We start from the raw sequence: 19,281 nt of genomic DNA, 5'->3' as shown, positions 1-19,281 counted from the left end.
GAGACACTGGCAGGGCCTGGCGGGGACGCGGGGACTCCCGCCTGGTCCTCCAGCGCTCAGACTGGGGACACCAGGTGTGGGGCTGTGCGTGGACCAAGGGCCGAGATGCCTCAGCCAGGCTCTCCGGGCCTTGCTGGCCAGGTGCTGGGGGTGAGCGGGCGGGCCATTGGCTCTGCACGCCAAGGCAGACCTTGCCGCACGCAGGCTCATTACCCGCCCTCCTGCCCCTGAGGACCAGAGGCCTGCAGGCACCCCTCCTGTTCCACTGCCCCCGGCCAGTCGGCCATCTCTGTCTGTAGATTCTGCTTCCAAACTCCCAAACCAACCATGTTGTCTCCCCGCTGACAGCTCATCTTGTTAAAATGCGGGTTCTGGTTCCAGAGATCTGGGGTGGGCCTGGGCACCTGCATTTCTAATCACCTCCTGGGCAAGCCGCTGGCCTGGGGACACTGCAGCCACTTTCCCGCAGGTCTCCTGGCTTCCAGCCTTGGTCCGTGTCCAGGGTGCTGGGCACAGGCAGGTGGGGGCTCCGAGGAGCGGGCAGGGGGCCTGACGGCACCGCTCCGTCCCCAGATCTGAGCGAGGGGCCAGCGGGCGGCGCGCTCCTGGACCACCTGCGGAGCTGCACAGAGGCCTTCTTCCTGGGCCTGCAGGTCAGGTGCCTGCCATCGGTGGCGGCTGCGTCCATCCACTGCTCATCACGTCCCAGTCAGGACTCTGACAGGCTCCAGCTCCACACAGGTGAGTGCGTGCGGTGTGGGCACAGGTCAGGCCAGCGCAAGGGCAGGCGTCCGCCGCTTGGCAAAAAGCCCTTTTTGGAGGCAAAATGTGGGAGGGAGGAGCTTAGGAGAAGGAAGGAATCCCCCTGCTTTTCTTGGGGGAGGGAATATCTATTTCCCAGCCTTTAGAAAAGGAAGACTGAGGCAAGGGTTCCCTTCCCCACTCAGAAGCGTCTGGAGACTGGACCACACAGCCCTCTGTCCGCCGGAAAACTCAAGGGCACACAGCAGGTGCCGCAGCCTTCCAAGGCCCCTCTAGCTTTTTGTCTTTACAAAGCTCTCTGACCCCATCATTCCCCGGGGGGTCACTGGCAGCTGGAGAATGAGGCTGGGTTGAGAGGCGTAGATGAACTGGGGGCTCTCAGATGTACAGCAGACCCAGACTCAAGTGTAGGGAGGTCCCCAGGAAAGGGCTGGGGCTCTGTCTCTGGCTGATGTTGGATCTGGGATGAGTGGACTGATGTCTTCCATTAGTTGTGGGAAATTCTCAGCCATGATCTTTCTTCCAATACTGCCTCTGCCTCATTCTTTCCCCCATTGAGGACTCCAATGGGATGCATGTTCATCCTCCTCACTCTCTTCCCCTTTCCTTGTATTTCATCCCAGTTTTATTCTCACCCTCCAGTTAACTAATTCTATCTCTAGCTGCACCTAATATGCTATTAAACCCATAGATAGAGTTCCAAATTTCAGTTATATTTTTCAGTTCTATAGTTTTTAGTGGATTTTCAAATTAGCAGTGTCACTTTTTAAAAATTTTATGGAAGTATAATTGCTGTACAATATTATATAAGTTATAGGCATACAATATAGTGATTCATAATTTTTAAAGTTATAGGCATACAATATAGTGATTCATAATTTTTAAAGGTTATACTCCATTTATAGTTATAAAATATTGGCTATATTTGCTGTGTTGTACAGTATATGCTTGTAGCTTATTTTACACCTAATAGTTTGTACTTCTTACTCCCCTCCCCCTATATTGCCCTCCTCCCTTCCCTCTCCCCACCAGTTTGTTCTCTATATCAGTGAGTGTGTTTCTTTTTGTTATATTTTTTTAGATTCCACATACAAGTGATGTCATATAGTATTTGTCTTTCTCTGACTTACTTCACTTAGCAAAATGCTCTCCAGGTCCATCCATATTGCTGCAAATGGCAATATTTAATTTTTGTTTATGGCTGAGTAGTAGTCCATTGTGTGTGTGTGTGTGTGTGTGTGTACGTACACCACATCTTCTTTATCCCTTCATCTGTCGATGGACATTTAGGTTGCTTCCATATCTTGGAAACTGTAAATAATGCTGCTATAAACACTGGGCCTCATGTTTTGGGTTTTTTTGGATGTATACCCAGGAGTGGGATCGCTAGATCATATGGTAGCTCTATTTTTAGTTTTTTGAGAAACCTCCATACTGTTTTCTTCCACAGTGGCTGCACCAGTTTACGTTCTCACCAACAGTGTACGAGGGTTCCCCTTTCTCCACATCCTAGACAACACTTGTTATTTGTGTTCTTTTTAATGATGGCCATTCTGAGAGGTGTGAGGTGATACCTCGTTGTGGTTTTGATTTGCATTTCCCTGATGATTAGTGATGTTGAGCATCTTTTCATGTGCCTGTTGGTCATCTCCATTTCCTCTTTGGAAAAATGTCTATTCAGTTCTTCTGCCTATTTTTTAATCAGATTGTTTGTTTTTTTGATGTTGAATTGTATGACTTGTTTATATATTTTGGATATTAACCCCTATTGGTCATATCATTTGCAAATATTTTCTCCCATTCTGTAGGTTGTCTTTTCATTTTGTCAATGGTTTCCTTTGCTGAACAAAAGCTTTTAAGTTTAATTAGTCCCTGTTTGTTTATTTTTGCTTTTTTTTGTTTCAGGAGGCAGATCCAAAAACTATTGCTACTATTTCTGTCAAAGAGTGTTCTGCCTGTTTTCCTCTAGGAGTTTTACAGCATCCAGTCTTACATTTAGGTCTTTAATCCATTTCGAGTTTATTTTTGTATATGGTGTTAGAGAACATTCTAATTTCATTCTTTACATGTAGCCATCCAGCTTTCCCAGCACCACTTATTGAAGAGACTGTCTTTTCTCCATTGTATATTCTTGCCTCCTTTGTCATAGATTAATTGACCATAAGTACATGGGTTTATTTCTGGGCTTTCTATCTTTTCTATCATTGATCTGTATTTCTGTTTTTGTGCCAGTACCATACTGTTTTTATTTATTTATTTTTGGCTGTGTTGGGTCCTTGTTGCTGTGCATGGGCTTTCTCTATTTGCAGCACATGGGGGCCACTCTTCGCTGCGGTGCGTGTGCTTTTCACTGTGGTGGCTTCTCTTGTTGTTGAGCACAGGCTTTAGGCATATGGGCTTCAGCAGTTGTGGCACACAGGCTCAGTAGTTGTGGCTCGCAGGCTCTAGAGTGCAGTCTCAGTAGTTGTGGTGCATGGGCTTAGTTGCTCTGCGGCATGTGGGATCTTCCCAGACCAGGGCTCGAACTTGTCCCCTGCACTGGCAGGTGGATTCTTAACCACTGCACCACCAGGGAAGTCCCCCATACTGTTTTGATTACTGTAGCTTTGTAATATAGCCTGAATTCAGGGAGTGTGATACCTCCAGCTCTGTTTTTCTTTCTCAAGATAGCTTTGGCTGTTTGGGGTCTTTTTTGTTTCCATACAAATTCTAAAATTATTTGTTCCAGTACTGTGAAAAAAATGCCATTGGTAATTTGATAGGGATTGCTTTGAATCTGTAGATTGCTTTGGGTAGTATGGTCATTTTAACAATATTGATTTTTCCAATCCAAGAACATGGTTATATCTTTCCATCTGTTTGTGTCATCTTCAATTTCTTTCGTCAGTGCCTTTTTTGTTCTTCTGAAAGAGAGACAAAGTAGAAACACTTTGCATTCTTTTCAATACGAACAGCAAGATATTGATACCAAAATTTTACAGACATTATTAGTAAGGAAAATTGGAAACCAATTTCTCATATAATAAGAACTCTAATGTAAAATATTAGCAAATCAAATCTAGAAATATGTAAAATACATTATAATTCACTTGTATTTATTCCAGGAACGTGAGGGTAGTTTAACATTTATTTACTTATTTTTATTTTTGGCTTCACTATTCTCTCACTGGTTTTTTTTTTTAATTGAAGTATAGTTGATTTACAATGTTGTGTTAGTTTCAGGTATATAACAAAGTGATTCATTTATACATACATATATATCTATTTTTTTCAGATTCTTTTTCCTTATAAGTTATTACAAAATATTGAGTATAGTTCCCTGGGCTATACAGCAGGTCCTTTTTGGTTACTTACTTTATATATAGTAGTGTGTATATGTTAATCTCAAACTCCTAATTTATCCCTCCCACCCTTCCCCTTTGGTAACCATAAGTTTGTTTTCTATGTTTCTGTTTTGTATATAAGTTCATTTGTATCATTTTTTTTAAGATTCTACATATAAGCAATATCATATGATATTTGTCTTTCTCTGATTTACTTCACTTAGTATGATAATCTGTAGGTCCATCCATGTTGCTGAAATGGTATTATTTCATTCTTTCTTATGGCTGAATAATATTCCATGTATGAATATACCACATCTCCTTTCTTTATCCATTCATCTGTTGATGGACATTTATGTTGCTTCCATGTCTTGGCTATTGTAAATAGTGCTGCAATGAACAGTGAAGTGCATGTATCCTTTCAAATTATGGTTTTCTCTGGATACATGCCCAGGAGTGGGAATGTAGGATCATATGATAGCTCTATTTTTAGTTTTTTAAGGAAGCTCCATGTTGTTTTCCATAGGAGATGCACCAATTTACATTCCCACCAAGAGTGTAGGAGGGTTCCTTTTTCTTCACACCCTCTCCAGCATTTATTATTTGTAGACTTTTTGATGATGGCCATTCTGACTGGTGAGGTGATACTTCACTGTAGTTTTGATTTGCATTTCTCTAATAATTAGTGATGTTGAGCATCTTTTCATGTGCCTTTTGGCCATCTGTATGTTTTCTTTGGAGAAATGTCTATTTAGATCTTCTGCCCATTTTTCGATTGGGTTCTTTTTTTTTATATTGAGCTCTATGAACTATTTGTGTGAACTATTTGGAGATTAATGTCTTGTCAGTTGCATAATTTGCAAATATTTTCTCCCATTCTGTAGGTTGTCTTTTCGTTTTGTTTATGGTTTTCTTTGCTCTGCAAAACTTTTAAGTTTAATTAGGCCCTGTTTGTTTAGTTTTGCTTTTGTTTTCTTTGCCTTAGGAGACAGATCCAAAAAAATATTGCTATGATTTATGCTTTCCTCTAGGAATTCTATAGTATCTTTTCTTACATTTCTGTTTTTTTGTTAGAACCATGCTGTTTTGATTACTGTAGCTTTGTAGTATAGTCTGAAGTCAGGGAGCCTGATTCCTCCAGCTCTGTTTTTCTTTCGTAAGATTGCTTTGGCTGTTCAGGGGTCTTTCGTGATTCCATAAAAATTAAAAAATTCTTTTCTAGTTCTGTGAAAAATGTCTTTGGTAATTTGATAGGGATTGCATTGAATCTGTAGGCTGCTTTGGGTAGTATGGTCATTTTGACCATATCGATTTTTCTGATCCAAGAACATGGTATGTTTTTCTGTCTGTGTCATCTTTGATTTCTTTCATCAGCATCTTATAGTTTTCAGAGGATAGGTCTTTCGCCTCCTTAGGTAGGTTTATTCCTAGGTATTTTATTCTTTTTGATGCTATGGAAAATGGGATTGTTTCCTTAATTTCTCTTTCTGAGCTTTCATTGTTACTGTATAGGAAAGTAACAGATTTTTGTGTATGGTTCTTTGTATTTCTGTGGTGTTGGTTGTAACTTCTTTTTCATTTCTAATTTTTTTGATCTGGGCACTCTCCCTTTTTTTCTCGATGAGTCTGGTTAAAGGTTTATCAATTGTGTGCAGGCTTCTGGTGGGAGTGGCTGGTGCCTGCCCACTGGTGGATGGAGCTGGGTCCTGGTCCTCTGGTGAGCAGGGCCGTGTCAAGGGGTGTGTCTAGAGGTGGCCGTGGACTCAGCGAGTCTTTGGAAGCCGGTTTGCTGATGGGTGGGTTGTGTTCTCGCCCTGTTGGTTGTTTTACCTGAGGCACCCCCACTCTGGAGCATGTCGATGGGTGGGGCCAGGTCTTGGTGCTAATATGGCAGCCTCCAGGAGGGCTCACACTGATGAATATCCCCCAGTATCTCCACCACCAGTGTCCTTGGACCCACAGTGAGCCACAGCTGCCCCCGGCCTCCCCAGGAAACCCACCAAGACCAGCAGGTTGGCCTAGCCCAGGTTCCTATGAAGTCACTGCTTTTGCCCTGGGTCCTGGTACACACAAGACCTTGTGTGCATCCTCTCTTCAAGAGAGGAAGGAATCTCTGTTTCCCCAATCCTGTGGAGCTCCTGCACTCAAGCCCCACTGGCCTTCAAAGCCAGATGCTCTGGGGCTCCTCCTCCCAATGCCGGACCCCTAGGCTGGGGAGACTGGTGTGGGGCTCAGAACTCTCACTCCTGTGGGAGAACTTGTGTGATATAATTGTTCTCCAGTCTGCAGGTCACCCACCTGTGGGGTATGGGATTTGATTATATTGTGAATGTGCTCCTTCTGCTGTCTCTTTGGGTTTCTTCTTTATGTCTTTGGATGTGGAATATCTTTTTTGGTAGGTTCCAATCTTTGTTACTGATAGTCATTCAGCAGTTAGTTGTGATTTCTTGGTGTGCTCGTGAGAGGTGAGCTCAAGGTCCTTCTACTCTGTCATCCTGTCCCAGGATCTTTAATCAGTGTCTTATAGTTTTCCGAGTACAGGTTTTCTGCCTCCTTAGGTAGGTTTATTCCTAGGTATTTTATTCTTTTTGATGCAGCAGTGTCACTTTTTAAAAAAATTTTAAAAATTTATGTATTTATTTATTTGGTTGTGCCAGGTCTTAGTTGCAGCAGGCGGGCTCCTTAATCGTGGCTCGAGGGCTCCTTAGTTGCAGCACGTGGGCTCCTTAGTTATGGCATGTGAACTCTTGCATGTGGGATCTAGTTCCCTGGCCAGGGATGGAACCTGGGCCCCCTGCGTTGGGGGCTCAGAGTCTTAACCACTGGACTGCCAGGGAAGTCCCAGTGTCACTTTTTTCATCATTCCCAATTCCCGGCTAAAATTACATTTAGCATTTATATCTATGAGCATAGCTGCTTTATAATCTGTGTCCGTGAGTCCAGCATTTCGAGCACCCATGTTGCTCTTTCCGCTAATTCTGTCTTGGTTATTTTGCCTCATTGTGTGTCTTATTTTTGATTGTTAGCTGGACATCTTATGTGAAAAATTAGTTTAACTTTTAGAAGAATTTGTGGCCTGGGATGATGTAGTTTTTCTGCGAGAGGATTTTATTTCTCCTTGGCCAGGCACCTAAGGGAGCTGACGGTCTGGGCCACCCTGATGACCCCAGGAGTACAGACTTCCTCTCCCTGGGTGCGGCCCTTTGGGGTAGCAGGCGGAGCAGGGGCTGTGTCATCAGGGTCACCTTCCCATCCACCGTCTCAGAAACAGCTCAGCTTCATCTCTTGGGATTCTAATCTTCTCCCTGTTTCTAGTTTCTCAGTAGGTCTCTGGTGTTTTAAAAGTCCTGTTTATTGAGGCATAATTTACATATAGAGAAATTATTCCTTCTGGGTGTAACCGTTCTGAGTCCTGACCCCCACACACACATCACGTAGCCATCACCATAAGAGTGTGTAGAACAGCTTGCCTCGCCCCCCAAGCCTTCCTCCGTGCCCTCCTGTAGCCACCCGTCCCCCATCTTCGATGCCCTAAGAAGCTGTTCTTTGTGTTTCACTTGGCTTGTTTGGTTATCTTGTAGCGGCAGGTAGTGCGCTGTTACAGCCGGCGTTGAGTTTCTGGGGCTGACAGGGACTACTGGCCAGGTGGGTGCCGTCCCAACGGTGGTGTGCCCCTTTCTCTGTCCCAGACTGCAGCCTCGGTCCCTCGCTGGGCACAGCCCTCCCCCGCCCCCCCGAGGGTCTAAGCGGGGCCCGAGGAGCAATGGCCGGCCTGGGCCCCGCCGCTCCTGCCCCGTGCGGCGCCACCACGCCTGCCATTGCTTCTGCGCGACTCGGGGGAAACCCAGCATCTGTCCAGCTGCCCCAGGGGCTGTGGTGCTGGGGTCCGGGTGTCCATCTCTGCTGACTGCCGAAAAGACTGCTGTTTCCCCCGCCCTAGGCTTCGTGGGCCACTGGGAAGGAAGGGGTCCCGGGAGGGCTCACCCAGCAGGGGGCGTGCAGAGGCTAGGAGAGGCTGGATTCCCGTGGTCAGATACGTGGTTCAGATGGCTGTGTTCGTTTCCTGCGGCCGCTGTAAGGAAGCACCACAAACTGGGAGGCTTAAAACACAGAAGTGTGTTATCTCGCGGTCCGGAGACCAGAATCCCGAGACCGAGGTGTTGGCCGGCCCTGTTCCCTGTGAACGCTCCGGGGGACCCTTCCTCACCTCCTCCACCCCTGGTGGCGGCCGGCGGTCCTTGGTCCAGCCTCGGCCTCCATCATCACGTAGCTTGTGTCGCTTCTCCTCTTAGAAGGACCCCAGGCGAATTGGATTAGGCCCACCCTACCGACCTCACCTTAACTTGATTACATCTGCAAACCCTGTCCCCAAGTAAGGTCACATTTCAGGTGAAATGTGACCTTGCAGCCCCTCCTCCTCCAGAGCCGGCACTGTGGCCCCTTCAGCTCTCTCTGACCCTCCTGCCTGCTCTCGGGAGGACCCTGGTGATTCCATCGGGTCCAGCTGGGTAATCCAGAATCACCTTCCCACTGGGAGACCTTTAATTTAATCCCATCTGCTCGCTTCTGCCAGGTGAGGAGCACACGCACAGGTCCCGGGGATGCGATGCCACGTCTTTGGGGCCATCAGTCAGCTGCCCGAGGCTGCGACGGCTCTTCCCACGAACGCCGGTCTCATTGGCCCGGCGGCCTTTTTGGTGTCCCCACTTGGACTACCCTTTCCAAACCTGAGCTCTTTCTTCCCCCCGAGGCCCAGGCCCGGAGCCCCCGCTTCACACGGTGCAGCTTGGCTGCTGAGTTTTTCCTGGAATGTCACTAGCTTGCGTCCGACTGCGGGACGAGTTGGTCCCAGGCAGACGAAGCGGGGGATGGGCCCGGAGAGGGGCGCCAGCCGCCTCCTCACTGCCCGCTCTGGCCCTGTCCCCGCAGACGGCATCCTGTCCTTCCTGAAGAGCAGCAAACCGGGCGATGCGTTATGCGTGCTGGGCCTCACGCTGTCCGACCTGTACCCCCGCGAGGCCTGGACCTTCACCTTCGGCACGTTCCTTCCGGGGCACGGTGAGCCGGCACCTGGGGGCCTCCTGCCTCAGCCCTGAGGCTTGGGTACAGGGCCTGGAACACGTGGGGACGTCATCCCCTCGCTGCTTCTCCCAGAACCCCTCCTGGGGGAGGAATGGGCATATATGGAAATGCTCTCTTGAACCTGCAGCCCCAGTTCCCGCCCCTCCTGGGCCAGGGGCTGTCTGCCTGGCAAACACGCTGGCAGGGCGGGGCCTTTAGGACCTGTGCATCCTGAGGAGGGTGGCTTTGCCCGTGGGCCCCCTGAGCTGAGGCCACTCCTGGCGCCTCCGCTTCTCTGCCTCTCCCCAGAAGTGGGCGTCTGCAGCTTTGCGCGGTTCTCGGGGGAATCCCTGCAGCGGGGGCCCAGCACCCCTGACCTTGTCCCCGAGGCACCCCTGCAGGACAGAGGCCGGACCGTGTGCTTCAGCGCCCTGGGGATGGTCCAGTGCTGCAAGGTGGGTGTTGGCGTGCTGCCCAGGTGGCGGGAGGAGACGGGGGACAGGAAGAGGAGGGGCTGCTGGGGGTTCTGGCGAGCTCCAGGAAGATGCTAGGGTGTGGAATCAGACGGAAGGGCGTGAGTGGACAGCCATCGAGCCCTGGGTCCAGCCAGTTACGCTGTCCCGTCCGCACGGTGCTGAGGACCATCCTTCACTTCAGGGACTACGGCCACTTAGGCTCAGAAACGCCAAGTGCTTTGTCCAAGGTCACACAGCTCTCAAGGGGCAGGGTTGGGATTTGAGCCCTCGTCTGTCTGACACCCAACCTCCATGCTCTGAGGCCCCCAGAGCTGACCACACCAGCTTGCCCTTCTCCCCGCACCCAGGGGTCCCGGGGATCGGCGGGTGGCGGGCTCCAGGATGCAAGGCGGTGGGGACCTTCTCCCTCAGGTCACGTGCCACGAGCTCTGCCACCTCCTGGGCCTGGGGAACTGCCGCTGGCTCCGCTGCCTCATGCAGGGCACCCTCAGCCTGGACGAGGCCCTGCGGCGGCCCCCGGACCTCTGCCCCATCTGCCTTCGGAAGCTGCAGCACATCCTGGGCTTCAAGCTCGTGGACAGGTACAAGGTGAGTCGCGGGCAGGGGGAGGGGTGAACAGGTCTGCGGGTCTCGTGGGTCTGGCTGAGTCCCCCGCCAGGCGCCTGGCCCAGTGCCGGTGGCTGTCACCACAGGGGCGCACGGCTTTTATTTCCCAGGCAACCCTAATCAGAGCCCGTCTTTACCGGGCACTGACCGTGTACTAGACCCTGTCCTAGAGCTTCCTGTACTCGGGCCGGTTCTGGCATCACCAAGGGGCCTTCCCCAGCATCACTTTCTCCCTAATTGGCTCACAGCCCCTCCGGAGGAGGAGGCGGAGCCAGACTAACCAAGAATCACTGTGGAAAGGCAGGCGCTGCTCTTAATCCGGCCCCGCCCTGCGCGGGGGCTGAGCCAGCGCGGCGATGCTGCCCTCTGCTGTCCGCACGAGGCACTGCCGGGGAGCAGGGCCCAAGAGGGACCCTAGGGAACCGGGTCCATCTGCTCCACTGCAGGGAGAAACCTTATCCAACGGAGAAGTTCGTTTGCAAGATCAGAAACTTTACTCTGAGTTCACAGTTCAAAGGCAGGTAGTGGTTATTTTCTCTTTTTAAAAATCTTTTATTATTTTTTAATTGAAGTATAGTTGATTTACAATGTTGTGTTGATTTCTGCTGTACAGCAAAGTGACTCAGTTATACATCTATCTATCTATCTATATATACATACATACATTCTTTTGTATATTCTTTTCCATTACGGTTTATCCCAGGATATTGGATATAGTTCTCTGTGCTATACAGTAGGACCTTGTTGTTTATCCATTCTATATGTACTAGTTCCAAACTCCCCATCCATCCCTCTCGCACCCCCCTCCCCCTTGGCAACCACAAGTCCGTTCTCTACGTCTGGGAGTCTGTTTCCGTTTTGTAGATATGGTCATTTGTGTCATTTTTTAGATTCCACATATAAGTGATATCATATGGTATTTGTCTTTCTCGACTTACTTCACTTAGTATGGTAATCTCTAGTTGCATCCATGTTGCTACAATTGGCGTTATTTCGTTCTTCTTTATGGCTGAGTAGTATTCTATTGTATATATGTACCACATCTTCTTTATCCATTCATCTGGCAGTGGACATTTAGGTCGTTTCTATGTCTTGGCTTTTGTAAATAGTGCTGCTGTGAACGTAGGGGTGCATGTATCTTTTTGGATTAGAGTTTTGTCTGGATATATGCCCAGCAGTGGAATTGCTGGATCATATGGTAATTCTATTTTTAGTTTTCTGAGGAAGTTCCATACTGTTTTCCATAGTAGCTACACCAGTTTACCTTCCCATCAACAGTGTAGGAGGGTTCCTTTTTCTCCACACCCTCTCCAGCATTTGTTATTTGTAGACTTTTTAATGATGGCCATTCTGACCGGTGTATGGTGAAACCTCCTTGTAGTTTTGATTTGCATTTCTCTAATAATAAGTGATGTTGAGCATCTTTTTATGTGCCTATTGGCCATCTGTATGTCTTCTTAGGAGAAATGTCTATTTAGGTCTTCTGCCCAGTTTTTGATTGGGTGGTTTGTTTTTTTTGTATTGAGTTGTATGAGCTGTTTGTATATTTTGCGGTATGCAGGCCTCTCACCGTCGCGGCCTCTCCCGCCACGGAGCACAGGCTCCGGACGTGCGGGCCCAGCGGCCATGGCTCACGGGCCCAGCTGCTCCACAGCATGCGGGATCCTCCCAGACCGGGGCACGAACCCGCGTCCCCTGCATCGACAGGCGGACTCCCAACCACTGCGCCACCAGGGAAGCCCTGTTTGTATATTTTGGAGATTAAGCCCTTGTCGGTCGCCTCATTTGCAAAAACTTTCTCCCATTTCATAGGCTGTCTTTTCGTTTGATTTATGGTTTCCTTTGCTGTGCAAAAGCTTGTAAGTTTGATTAGGTCCCATTTATTTATTTTTGTTTTTATTTCTATTGCCTTAGGAGACTGACCTAAGAAAACATTTGTATGATTTATGTCAGAGAATGTTTTGGCTATGCTCTCTTCTAGTTTCATGGTGTCATGTATTATGTTTAACTCTTTAAGCCCTTTTGAGTTTCTTTTTATGCATGGTGTGAGGGTGTGTTCTAATTTCATTGATTTACATGCAGCTGTCCAACTTTCCCGGCACCACCTGCTGAAGAGGCTATCTTCTTCCCATTTTATATTCTTGTATCCTTTGTCGAAGATTAATTCACCTTAGGTGTGTGGGTTTATTTCTTGGCTCTCTGTTCTGTTCCATTGATCCATATGTCTGTTTTTGTGCCAATACGACACTGTTTTGATTACTGTAGTTTTGTAGTGTTGTCTGAAGTCTGGGAGGGTTATGCCTTCTGCTTCCCCCCACCCCTCCTCAGGATTGCTGTGGCAATTCTGGGTCTTTTATGGTTCCATATAAAATTTTGGATTATTTGTTCTAGTTCTGTGAAAAATGTCATGGGTAATTTGACAGGGATCACATTAAATCTGTAGGTTGCTTTGAGTAGTATTGCCATTTTAACAATATTAATTCTTCCAATCCAAATGCATGGGATATCTTTCCATTTCTTTGAATCATCTTTAGTTTCCTTTATTAATGTTTTATAGATCTCAGCATATAAGACTTTCACCTCCTTGGTATTTCAATTTTTTGGTGCAATTTTAAAAGGTATTTTCTTTTTTACATTCCCTTTCTGATATTTCATTGCTAGTGTAAAGAAATGCAACCACTTCTAGTAGCGTTTGTGTGGAGTCTTTAGGGTTTTCTATTTATAGTATCATGTCATCTACAGAGAGTGACAGTTTTGCCTCTTCCCTTCCAATTCGGATACCTTTTATTTCTTTTCCTTGTCTGATTGCCGTGGCTAGGACTTCCAATACTATATTGAATAGAAGTGGTGTGAGTGGGCATCCTTGTCTTGTTCCAGATTTTAGTGGGAAGGCTTTCAGCTTTTCACCGTTGAGTATTATGTTGGCTGTGGGTTTGTCATAAGTGGCTTTTATTATGCGGAGATATGTTCCCTCTCTACCCACTTTGGTAAGAGTTTTTATCATAATGTTGAATTTCATCAAATGCTTTTCTGCATTTGTTGAGATGATCATGTGGTTTTTGTCTTCTTTTGTTAAAGTGGTGTTATCACATTGAGTGATTTGCATATATTGAACCATCCTTGTGAACTTGGGATGAATACCACTTGGTCGTGGTGTATGAACTTTTTTAAATCTGTTGGATTTGGTTTGCTAATATTTTGTTGAGAATTTTTGCATCTATAGTCATCAAAGATATTGGTGTGTAATTTTCTTTTTTTGGGGGTATCTCTGTTTCTGGTATCAGGGTGATGGTGGCTTCATAGAATGTCTTTGGGAGTGTTCCCTCCTCTTCAGTCTTTTGGAAGAGTGGTAGTTTCTTCTTTAAATCCACCTTTGGCTGAAAATACCAAGTTAAAAAAGTTTTTTGTTCAAATGAAGGCATAGGCCCACCAACAAAACAGCTTGGGCTCAACTTTAAGACCCAAAGTTTTAAGCCAGACGCTTTAAGTGAATCGCGTTGTGTCTGAGATTCTGGGAAGCCCGTCCTCCTCTAGGAGATGGTCAGCTGCTGGAGCCCACTGGGTCCGGGGGCTGGGCTCGGGGGAGAGGCTCTTGGACAGGCAGGAGTTTATGATCCGGTGCTTGTGGAGGGGTTGGCTCTGCGTTTCTAACGGGCTCCCAGGCTGCTGCTGGTCGGGGACCCCTGAACACGGGGCTGGGCATGTCCAGGTCTGAGCTGCCTCCCGGCCTGGGTCTTCCCTGAATGTCTCTGGGGTAAATAGCGCGTCGAGGGGCGCTGAGGAGGCGGCCTGCCTCGCTGCAGAGGGGACCCAGAGGCAGTGCCCCCGTAGGGAGGTGCCTCTGCTGCCGACTGGCTGACGGCGCTCAGCAGGATGCGCCGGGCCAGGGCGTCACCGTCACCAGAGCGCCCGCCCCACCGAGCGCAGGGCTGGGGGCTTGGCTGTCAGCTGCCCATCATCCTCGTGTGCGTGTAAGGTGAAGCGGGGCAGCCGCGGCCTGCACAAGGTCTGGGGTTTCTCACCACTTCCTTTCTTGGGGTCTTGCTTGCCTATCGGATCCGAACTTTCAGGCCCTTCGTCCCCCTCCCCTGACGCGTGCCTTCCCGCGACTCCTAACCTCGAGGGGGGCGCCCTGGGCCTGCTCTGGATCTGTTCCCATCAGTCGGTGGTGTGCTGGTAAGCGTCCTCTAAGGAAAAATCCTCGATTGGGCGTATCTGCCAGTTTCCATCGTGTGACGACTCCACCACGGCCGGTTCTCAGCCATCACGGAAGGAGAGTGGGGAGGAGGTGGGCAGTAGCTGACCGCGGGCGTCTCTGATGCCCGCATGCACCACGCGCAGAGGTGCTAGTGGGATGTAGGAAAACCATGATTCCCTTTGCTTTGAGCAGAGTGTTAACAAGTCAGCTCAGTTTATCCCCGAATAACGGTCGGGCTCGCAAAGCCCCTGCAAGCTCGCTGTCTCTAGAGGCTCCATTCCGAGGGCCCTTGTGGCGCCAGACCGCCACTCGCCCTGGGTCGTGGGCACAGTGGGGTCCCCTCGGGAGAGGGGCTGGGTCTCCTGGCAGCTCCCTGGCGAGGGAAGGGGCCGGACAGGCCGACTCAGCCCGCGTCTCTCCCTCGTAGAGACTGTACACCTGGACGCTAGCGGCGGCGGGGACGCGGCCTGGGCCGGCGGCCGGGGAGCCGTCCGTGTCGGAGGACACCCTGCCCTGCAGCGCGGACTCGGGCCTGTGCGGCGAGAGCGACTCGGAGCCTGGCAGCGGCCTGTCGGAGCCCCTGTCCCCGGACGCCTGGAGCCACGCCTTCCCCGCGGGCCCGGAGCTGGAGCCTGAGGACGGGCTGGGCTCCCTGGCGGCCGCAGAGAGCCCGGGGGAGGCCCTGGCGGAGCACGGGCGCTGGCTGGCGGCCTGCATCCAGGCCCTGGAGAGGGACGTGACTGAGGAGGAGCTGGCGCGGGTGGACGGCGCCGTGGACGCCCTGGCCCGCTGGGACCTGTTCACGGGGCGGCTCCCGGCCCCCCGGCAGGACCCGCCCTGCGGCCGAGACGGCGCGGGGCTGCGCCGAGTCCTGGGCGACAAGTTCTCCTCCCTCAGGCGGAAGCTGAGCGCTCGCAAACCGTCCAGGGCCGAGGCGTCCCCGCGGCGCTGGAAGGCGGAGGACAATTAGCACGGCTGGTGCGTCTTGTCTAGCGCCTGCCTGTCCCCAGGGCGCTGCGGGCCCGGCTGTGGGCGGAAGGGACGGTGTCTCGGGAAGCGGAAGGCGATCCGTCTGCACGTGGACCCCGCACCCCCAGCCCTAACCGCAGCCTCGTGACGCGGCCGGGTGGGGGGGGCGGGGTCCCAGGTACCCCGAGGGCCGTCCTCGGGCCGCACCCGACCTCACAGAGCAGGTGCCGGGCAGGTGCCTGTCTCTCCTGCGGCCTGGGGCTCGGGGCTCTGCTACGGCGAACTCAGATTGCAAGGCCCCAACGTGGGTCCTCCGCTCGAAGGAGGGCAAAGGGGGTCGTGTTGCAACCTACAAGGTCCCCCGCCTCCCCCGACCCCAAGCCCATAGAAAGGGCCCCTTTGTGCGGCGCTAACCGCACTCTGACCCTTGGAACTTGGCGTGGGCGTCTCCCTGAAAGTTCCGGGTGGCCACCACCTACCAGACCACGTGCCCAGAGATGTGCCGCTTCTTCTGACAACTGTTGCGGGAAGGGAGGGTGTCCCGTGTGCAGGTCTGAAGGTGCTGCTGCGTGCTGTGACTTGCAGAGGTGAAAGCAAACCGCGGCTCCATCCTCAGGACAGTTTTCTGACAAAGGTGGCCTGGACCCCAACACCAGTGAGGGCAAGGAGATGAGATTTGTTCAAAACACCTGTGTCTGTGTTTTTTCTGGTCTCGTTTGACCAGTTGCTGAGAGAACAAGTGATTTAGATGTTAAAATACCCATCACCCCAGTAGAATTGTCTGTCTGCCTTTAATTTCGTCAAACTTTGCTTCCGGTTCTTGGAAACTCCTTTATGTGCAACACACACATTTGACTGTTAGGTTTTCCTGACCGACTGACCGTTTTCATTATCAAATGCCCCGGGCTGCTGCTTAGGAGTCCTGGGGAGAGATGCTTCTCGTTGGACAGCAGAGCTCCCGCGGAGTGATGAGTAGTCGCAGCTACTTCCCATCTGGAGAGAGGCACGAACGGGAGCAGCTCCTACATTTCGTGCATAGCTTAGACAGTTTGGGGGGGGCCTTCTAAGAAAAACAGTACAAACTACAAATATAGAATCAGGAGGGTCGCCCCCCAAGCAAGGACGCCTGAAGCCTCCTTGTGATGTAGGTTCCAGCCCCAGAAAGATGGAAGGGATAAGCCCATCCTGAAAATAATGCAGCGAGGGTGCAGCTCTTCAGACCCGCATTCTCTGTTCCATGGGGTTGAAGATGCAGCACAAGGCTCCAGAGGTAACTGATGGGGAGACGAGGACGAGCCAGGCTCTGCAGAAAGTGTGCTGGGGCCGACCCCACAGAGAGCGTGATGGAGGAAGGGAAGGAGGCCTCGGTGTCTGCCACTGTGAACAAACCACTCACCCCTTAGTGGCTTGAAACCCCAGCAACCTACCCAGCTCAGCTGCAGTGTGGACAGAGCGTACCCCTGGGGCTGGGCTGGAGCGTCCTGCTCTAGGGCGGCTCACTCACAGGGCTGCCGTGTGACGGCCGAGGGCCAGGGCCTTGTCCTGTCCGGGTGGCTTGGGCTTCCGGGCGGCTGGCTGCCAAAGGAGGGCTTTCCTGGAGTCACGTGGAGGACGTGTAGCCTCTCGGGACCCAGCCATCCTCCGTTAAGGCCGCCTGAAAGGCTCACCCCGGCTCACACACAGGGCGGGGATGCAGATCCCACCTCCTCATAGGGGTGTGGTGAGGTTCTGGAAGAGCTCGGGAGGTGAGAAAACAGGAAAAACCTGCCCCAGTTAGCATTTGCTGCTCAGGTTGGCCATCATACCTGCGGCAAAATCTTACCTGTTTTTCTTCTGCAAAAGATTAACGACTGGAATGATGTAAGTACACACACAGGTGACGAAGAGAGAAGAGCCTGGCTCAGACTGAGGGAGGGAGCTCAAGGGGGTCGTTACGAGATTCTTAGTGCTGTCTGTCTGCAACCGTGGCCTTTGGCTCCCAACTGTGATGAGTGTCCCAAAAAAGCATTCTGAAGTGGGGAGGGACAAGCCACTTCCTCCACGGGCTTCATCAGTTGCAGATGGAGGACACTTTTTAAAGACAGCTGCTGGGAGGAAAGTTTTGAAATTAAAACGTTTAGGAGCAGAGATCATAGCTTCCTTCCTCTGCTCAAGGATCAGCCCAGGTTCTGCCCCTGCTGGGGGTGGAGAGCAGTTGGGGACAGTCCCCAGGGAGTGGCTTTTGGCAGAGGAGGGGATAACGAACGCCATCTCCCATAGCAAAGTCACGGCTCACCAAGTTCAGGCTCAGACGTGGTACAGCTGGGCACCTTAACGAGGCTGAGCTGAAATAGCTTCAGATAACGGTTTCCGAGAAACAAGGGCCTGGTTTTTACTTAGGCAAAAGCACCAAGTCAGTATCATCTCATCTCATGCTTTCTCATCTCCTTATCTGTCAAAGGCCCCCGTGCAAGTCAGGAGGAGCGGTCTCCGAGCTTTCCCACGGACCCTCTCGGAGCCCCTCACTCTCTGGTGGGACTGGGTGGAGGGGCTTGAATGGAGCTAAAAATACTTTGGGGTCGTGGCGTTGTGTCACCGTTCCCGTGTGAGATGGGGCTGGGACATCCACGCGTGCATCAACACATGTGGAAACTGTGTCCTGGTTAGGGGCGATGGGAAGCAGGGCCCTGGTCAAAAGGTGGCAGACCCTCTTCCTGCCTCTCATTCTTCCCCCTCTTCCTCCCCAAAGCCCAAACTCATCATCGGAGGGAGAGGAGGACCGTTCTCAACTCCTTCCTCCCCACCTGCAGGGCAGGAAAGTGGGATTAGCCCGGGAGTCCCTCCGCCAGCCCCCGTTTCCAGAGCGTGGGTCGGGGGAGGGATGTGGGCCTGTTAATACTGTCCCGTGGGACATCTGATTCAGACCTTTCTGGGAGGAAAGCAATCTCTGAAAGGGCTTAAAAAAATAAACACACAATAGCTTAGCCAAGCAGCTAATATTAAAACGAAGAGTCCAAATTTAGATCCCACCAAGTTCAAAGGAGCGGCTGTAGCATTCCAGGGACGGACGGACACACACACACACACACAAGGTCCATTCGCGGGGCCACGGGAGCTACTCTCCAGACCCGCCAGGCAGGGCCAGGCGGCTAGACCCTCATCCGTCTGTGGAAAGACAGGGAGCTCGTCCTTGCAAATAAAGCCCCCCTTTGAACCTGTCCTTCTAAGTACCAGGGAATTTCTTACATCCCTGCAAGGTAGATACCTTGATCCCATTTTATGGTTAAGGGAGCTGAGAGGTTTGCTCATCTGCCTGAGGCTGCAAAGCAGGGCCTGAGATTCCCAGCGGGTCTGCTCTGACTTAGCCCTGCGTGTTCCGGGTCTTAGGAAAGCACACCGGGGAAGTCTGAGCAGGCAGAGAGTCAGGAGGAAAGCACAAGGCTTGGGAGGTCTGCACCCCGGGCTCCCTACTTGGGCCGCAGCCCTGCTGGCTCTGCCCTGGCTTCTAAGGTGGCCAGGAAGCTGCCTAGTGGCTGCAGCACTTCTGGGCCAGAGACTCCCCAGAGGGCCGAGGAATGGCCTGGGTGGGTGGGTGGCCGGCTCTCTGGGCGAAGATGCCAAGGTAAAGAGAGCCCGGAGCTGCTGGGGCTTTGATTTGTTTGTAGAAAGAGGGCGAGGCCCCAGCAGGACTATTTTTACCCTGAAGACCGGGAGGATCAGGGCTTTGCTGGGCGGCTCCCGACCTGAGCTGAGCCCACGCGCCTGGGAGTGGACAGAGGCCTCTTCCAGGCCGCCTTCGCCCGCTGCGGCCAGGCTGCAGAGGGCGGCTGGCGCCGGGGACCCGAGGCCCGGCCGGCCCTCGACCCCCGCCTGCCCCAGCGCTGGAGTCTCTAGTGGAGCCAGATGC

At 51.2% G+C, this 19,281-nt stretch overlaps 2 protein-coding genes across 12 annotated transcripts in view; one reads left to right on the top strand and one right to left on the bottom strand.

Moving 5' to 3' along the window:
* The window catches only part of AMZ1 (archaelysin family metallopeptidase 1), a 32,359-nt gene extending 16,187 nt beyond the window's left edge, over positions 1 to 16,172 (top strand). For all 3 annotated transcript variants that reach the window (XM_049699668.1, XM_004268970.3, XM_049699669.1), the window contains exons 3-7: positions 574 to 741; positions 9,015 to 9,143; positions 9,456 to 9,601; positions 10,034 to 10,210; positions 14,854 to 16,172. In XM_049699668.1, coding sequence (XP_049555625.1) covers positions 574 to 741; positions 9,015 to 9,143; positions 9,456 to 9,601; positions 10,034 to 10,210; positions 14,854 to 15,396 — 1,163 coding nt within the window. In that variant the 3' untranslated portion in view covers positions 15,397 to 16,172. The remainder of the gene's footprint in view (positions 1 to 573; positions 742 to 9,014; positions 9,144 to 9,455; positions 9,602 to 10,033; positions 10,211 to 14,853) is intronic.
* Positions 13,504 to 19,281, bottom strand: part of GNA12 (G protein subunit alpha 12) — a 126,048-nt gene continuing 120,270 nt past the window's right edge. For 6 of the 9 annotated variants that reach the window (XR_007472272.1, XR_007472270.1, XR_007472271.1 and 3 more), the window contains one exon: positions 13,504 to 17,479. The gene's annotated coding sequence lies outside the window, so the exon portion shown is untranslated. The remainder of the gene's footprint in view (positions 17,480 to 19,281) is intronic. The other 3 variants (XR_007472277.1, XR_007472276.1, XR_007472275.1) reach the window with 3 other exon arrangements.

This window comes from Orcinus orca, chromosome 16 (assembly GCF_937001465.1).
Source record: "Orcinus orca chromosome 16, mOrcOrc1.1, whole genome shotgun sequence".
Classification (NCBI taxonomy): Eukaryota; Metazoa; Chordata; class Mammalia; order Artiodactyla; family Delphinidae; genus Orcinus; species Orcinus orca.
This window is presented reverse-complemented; position numbering and strand designations above follow the sequence as displayed.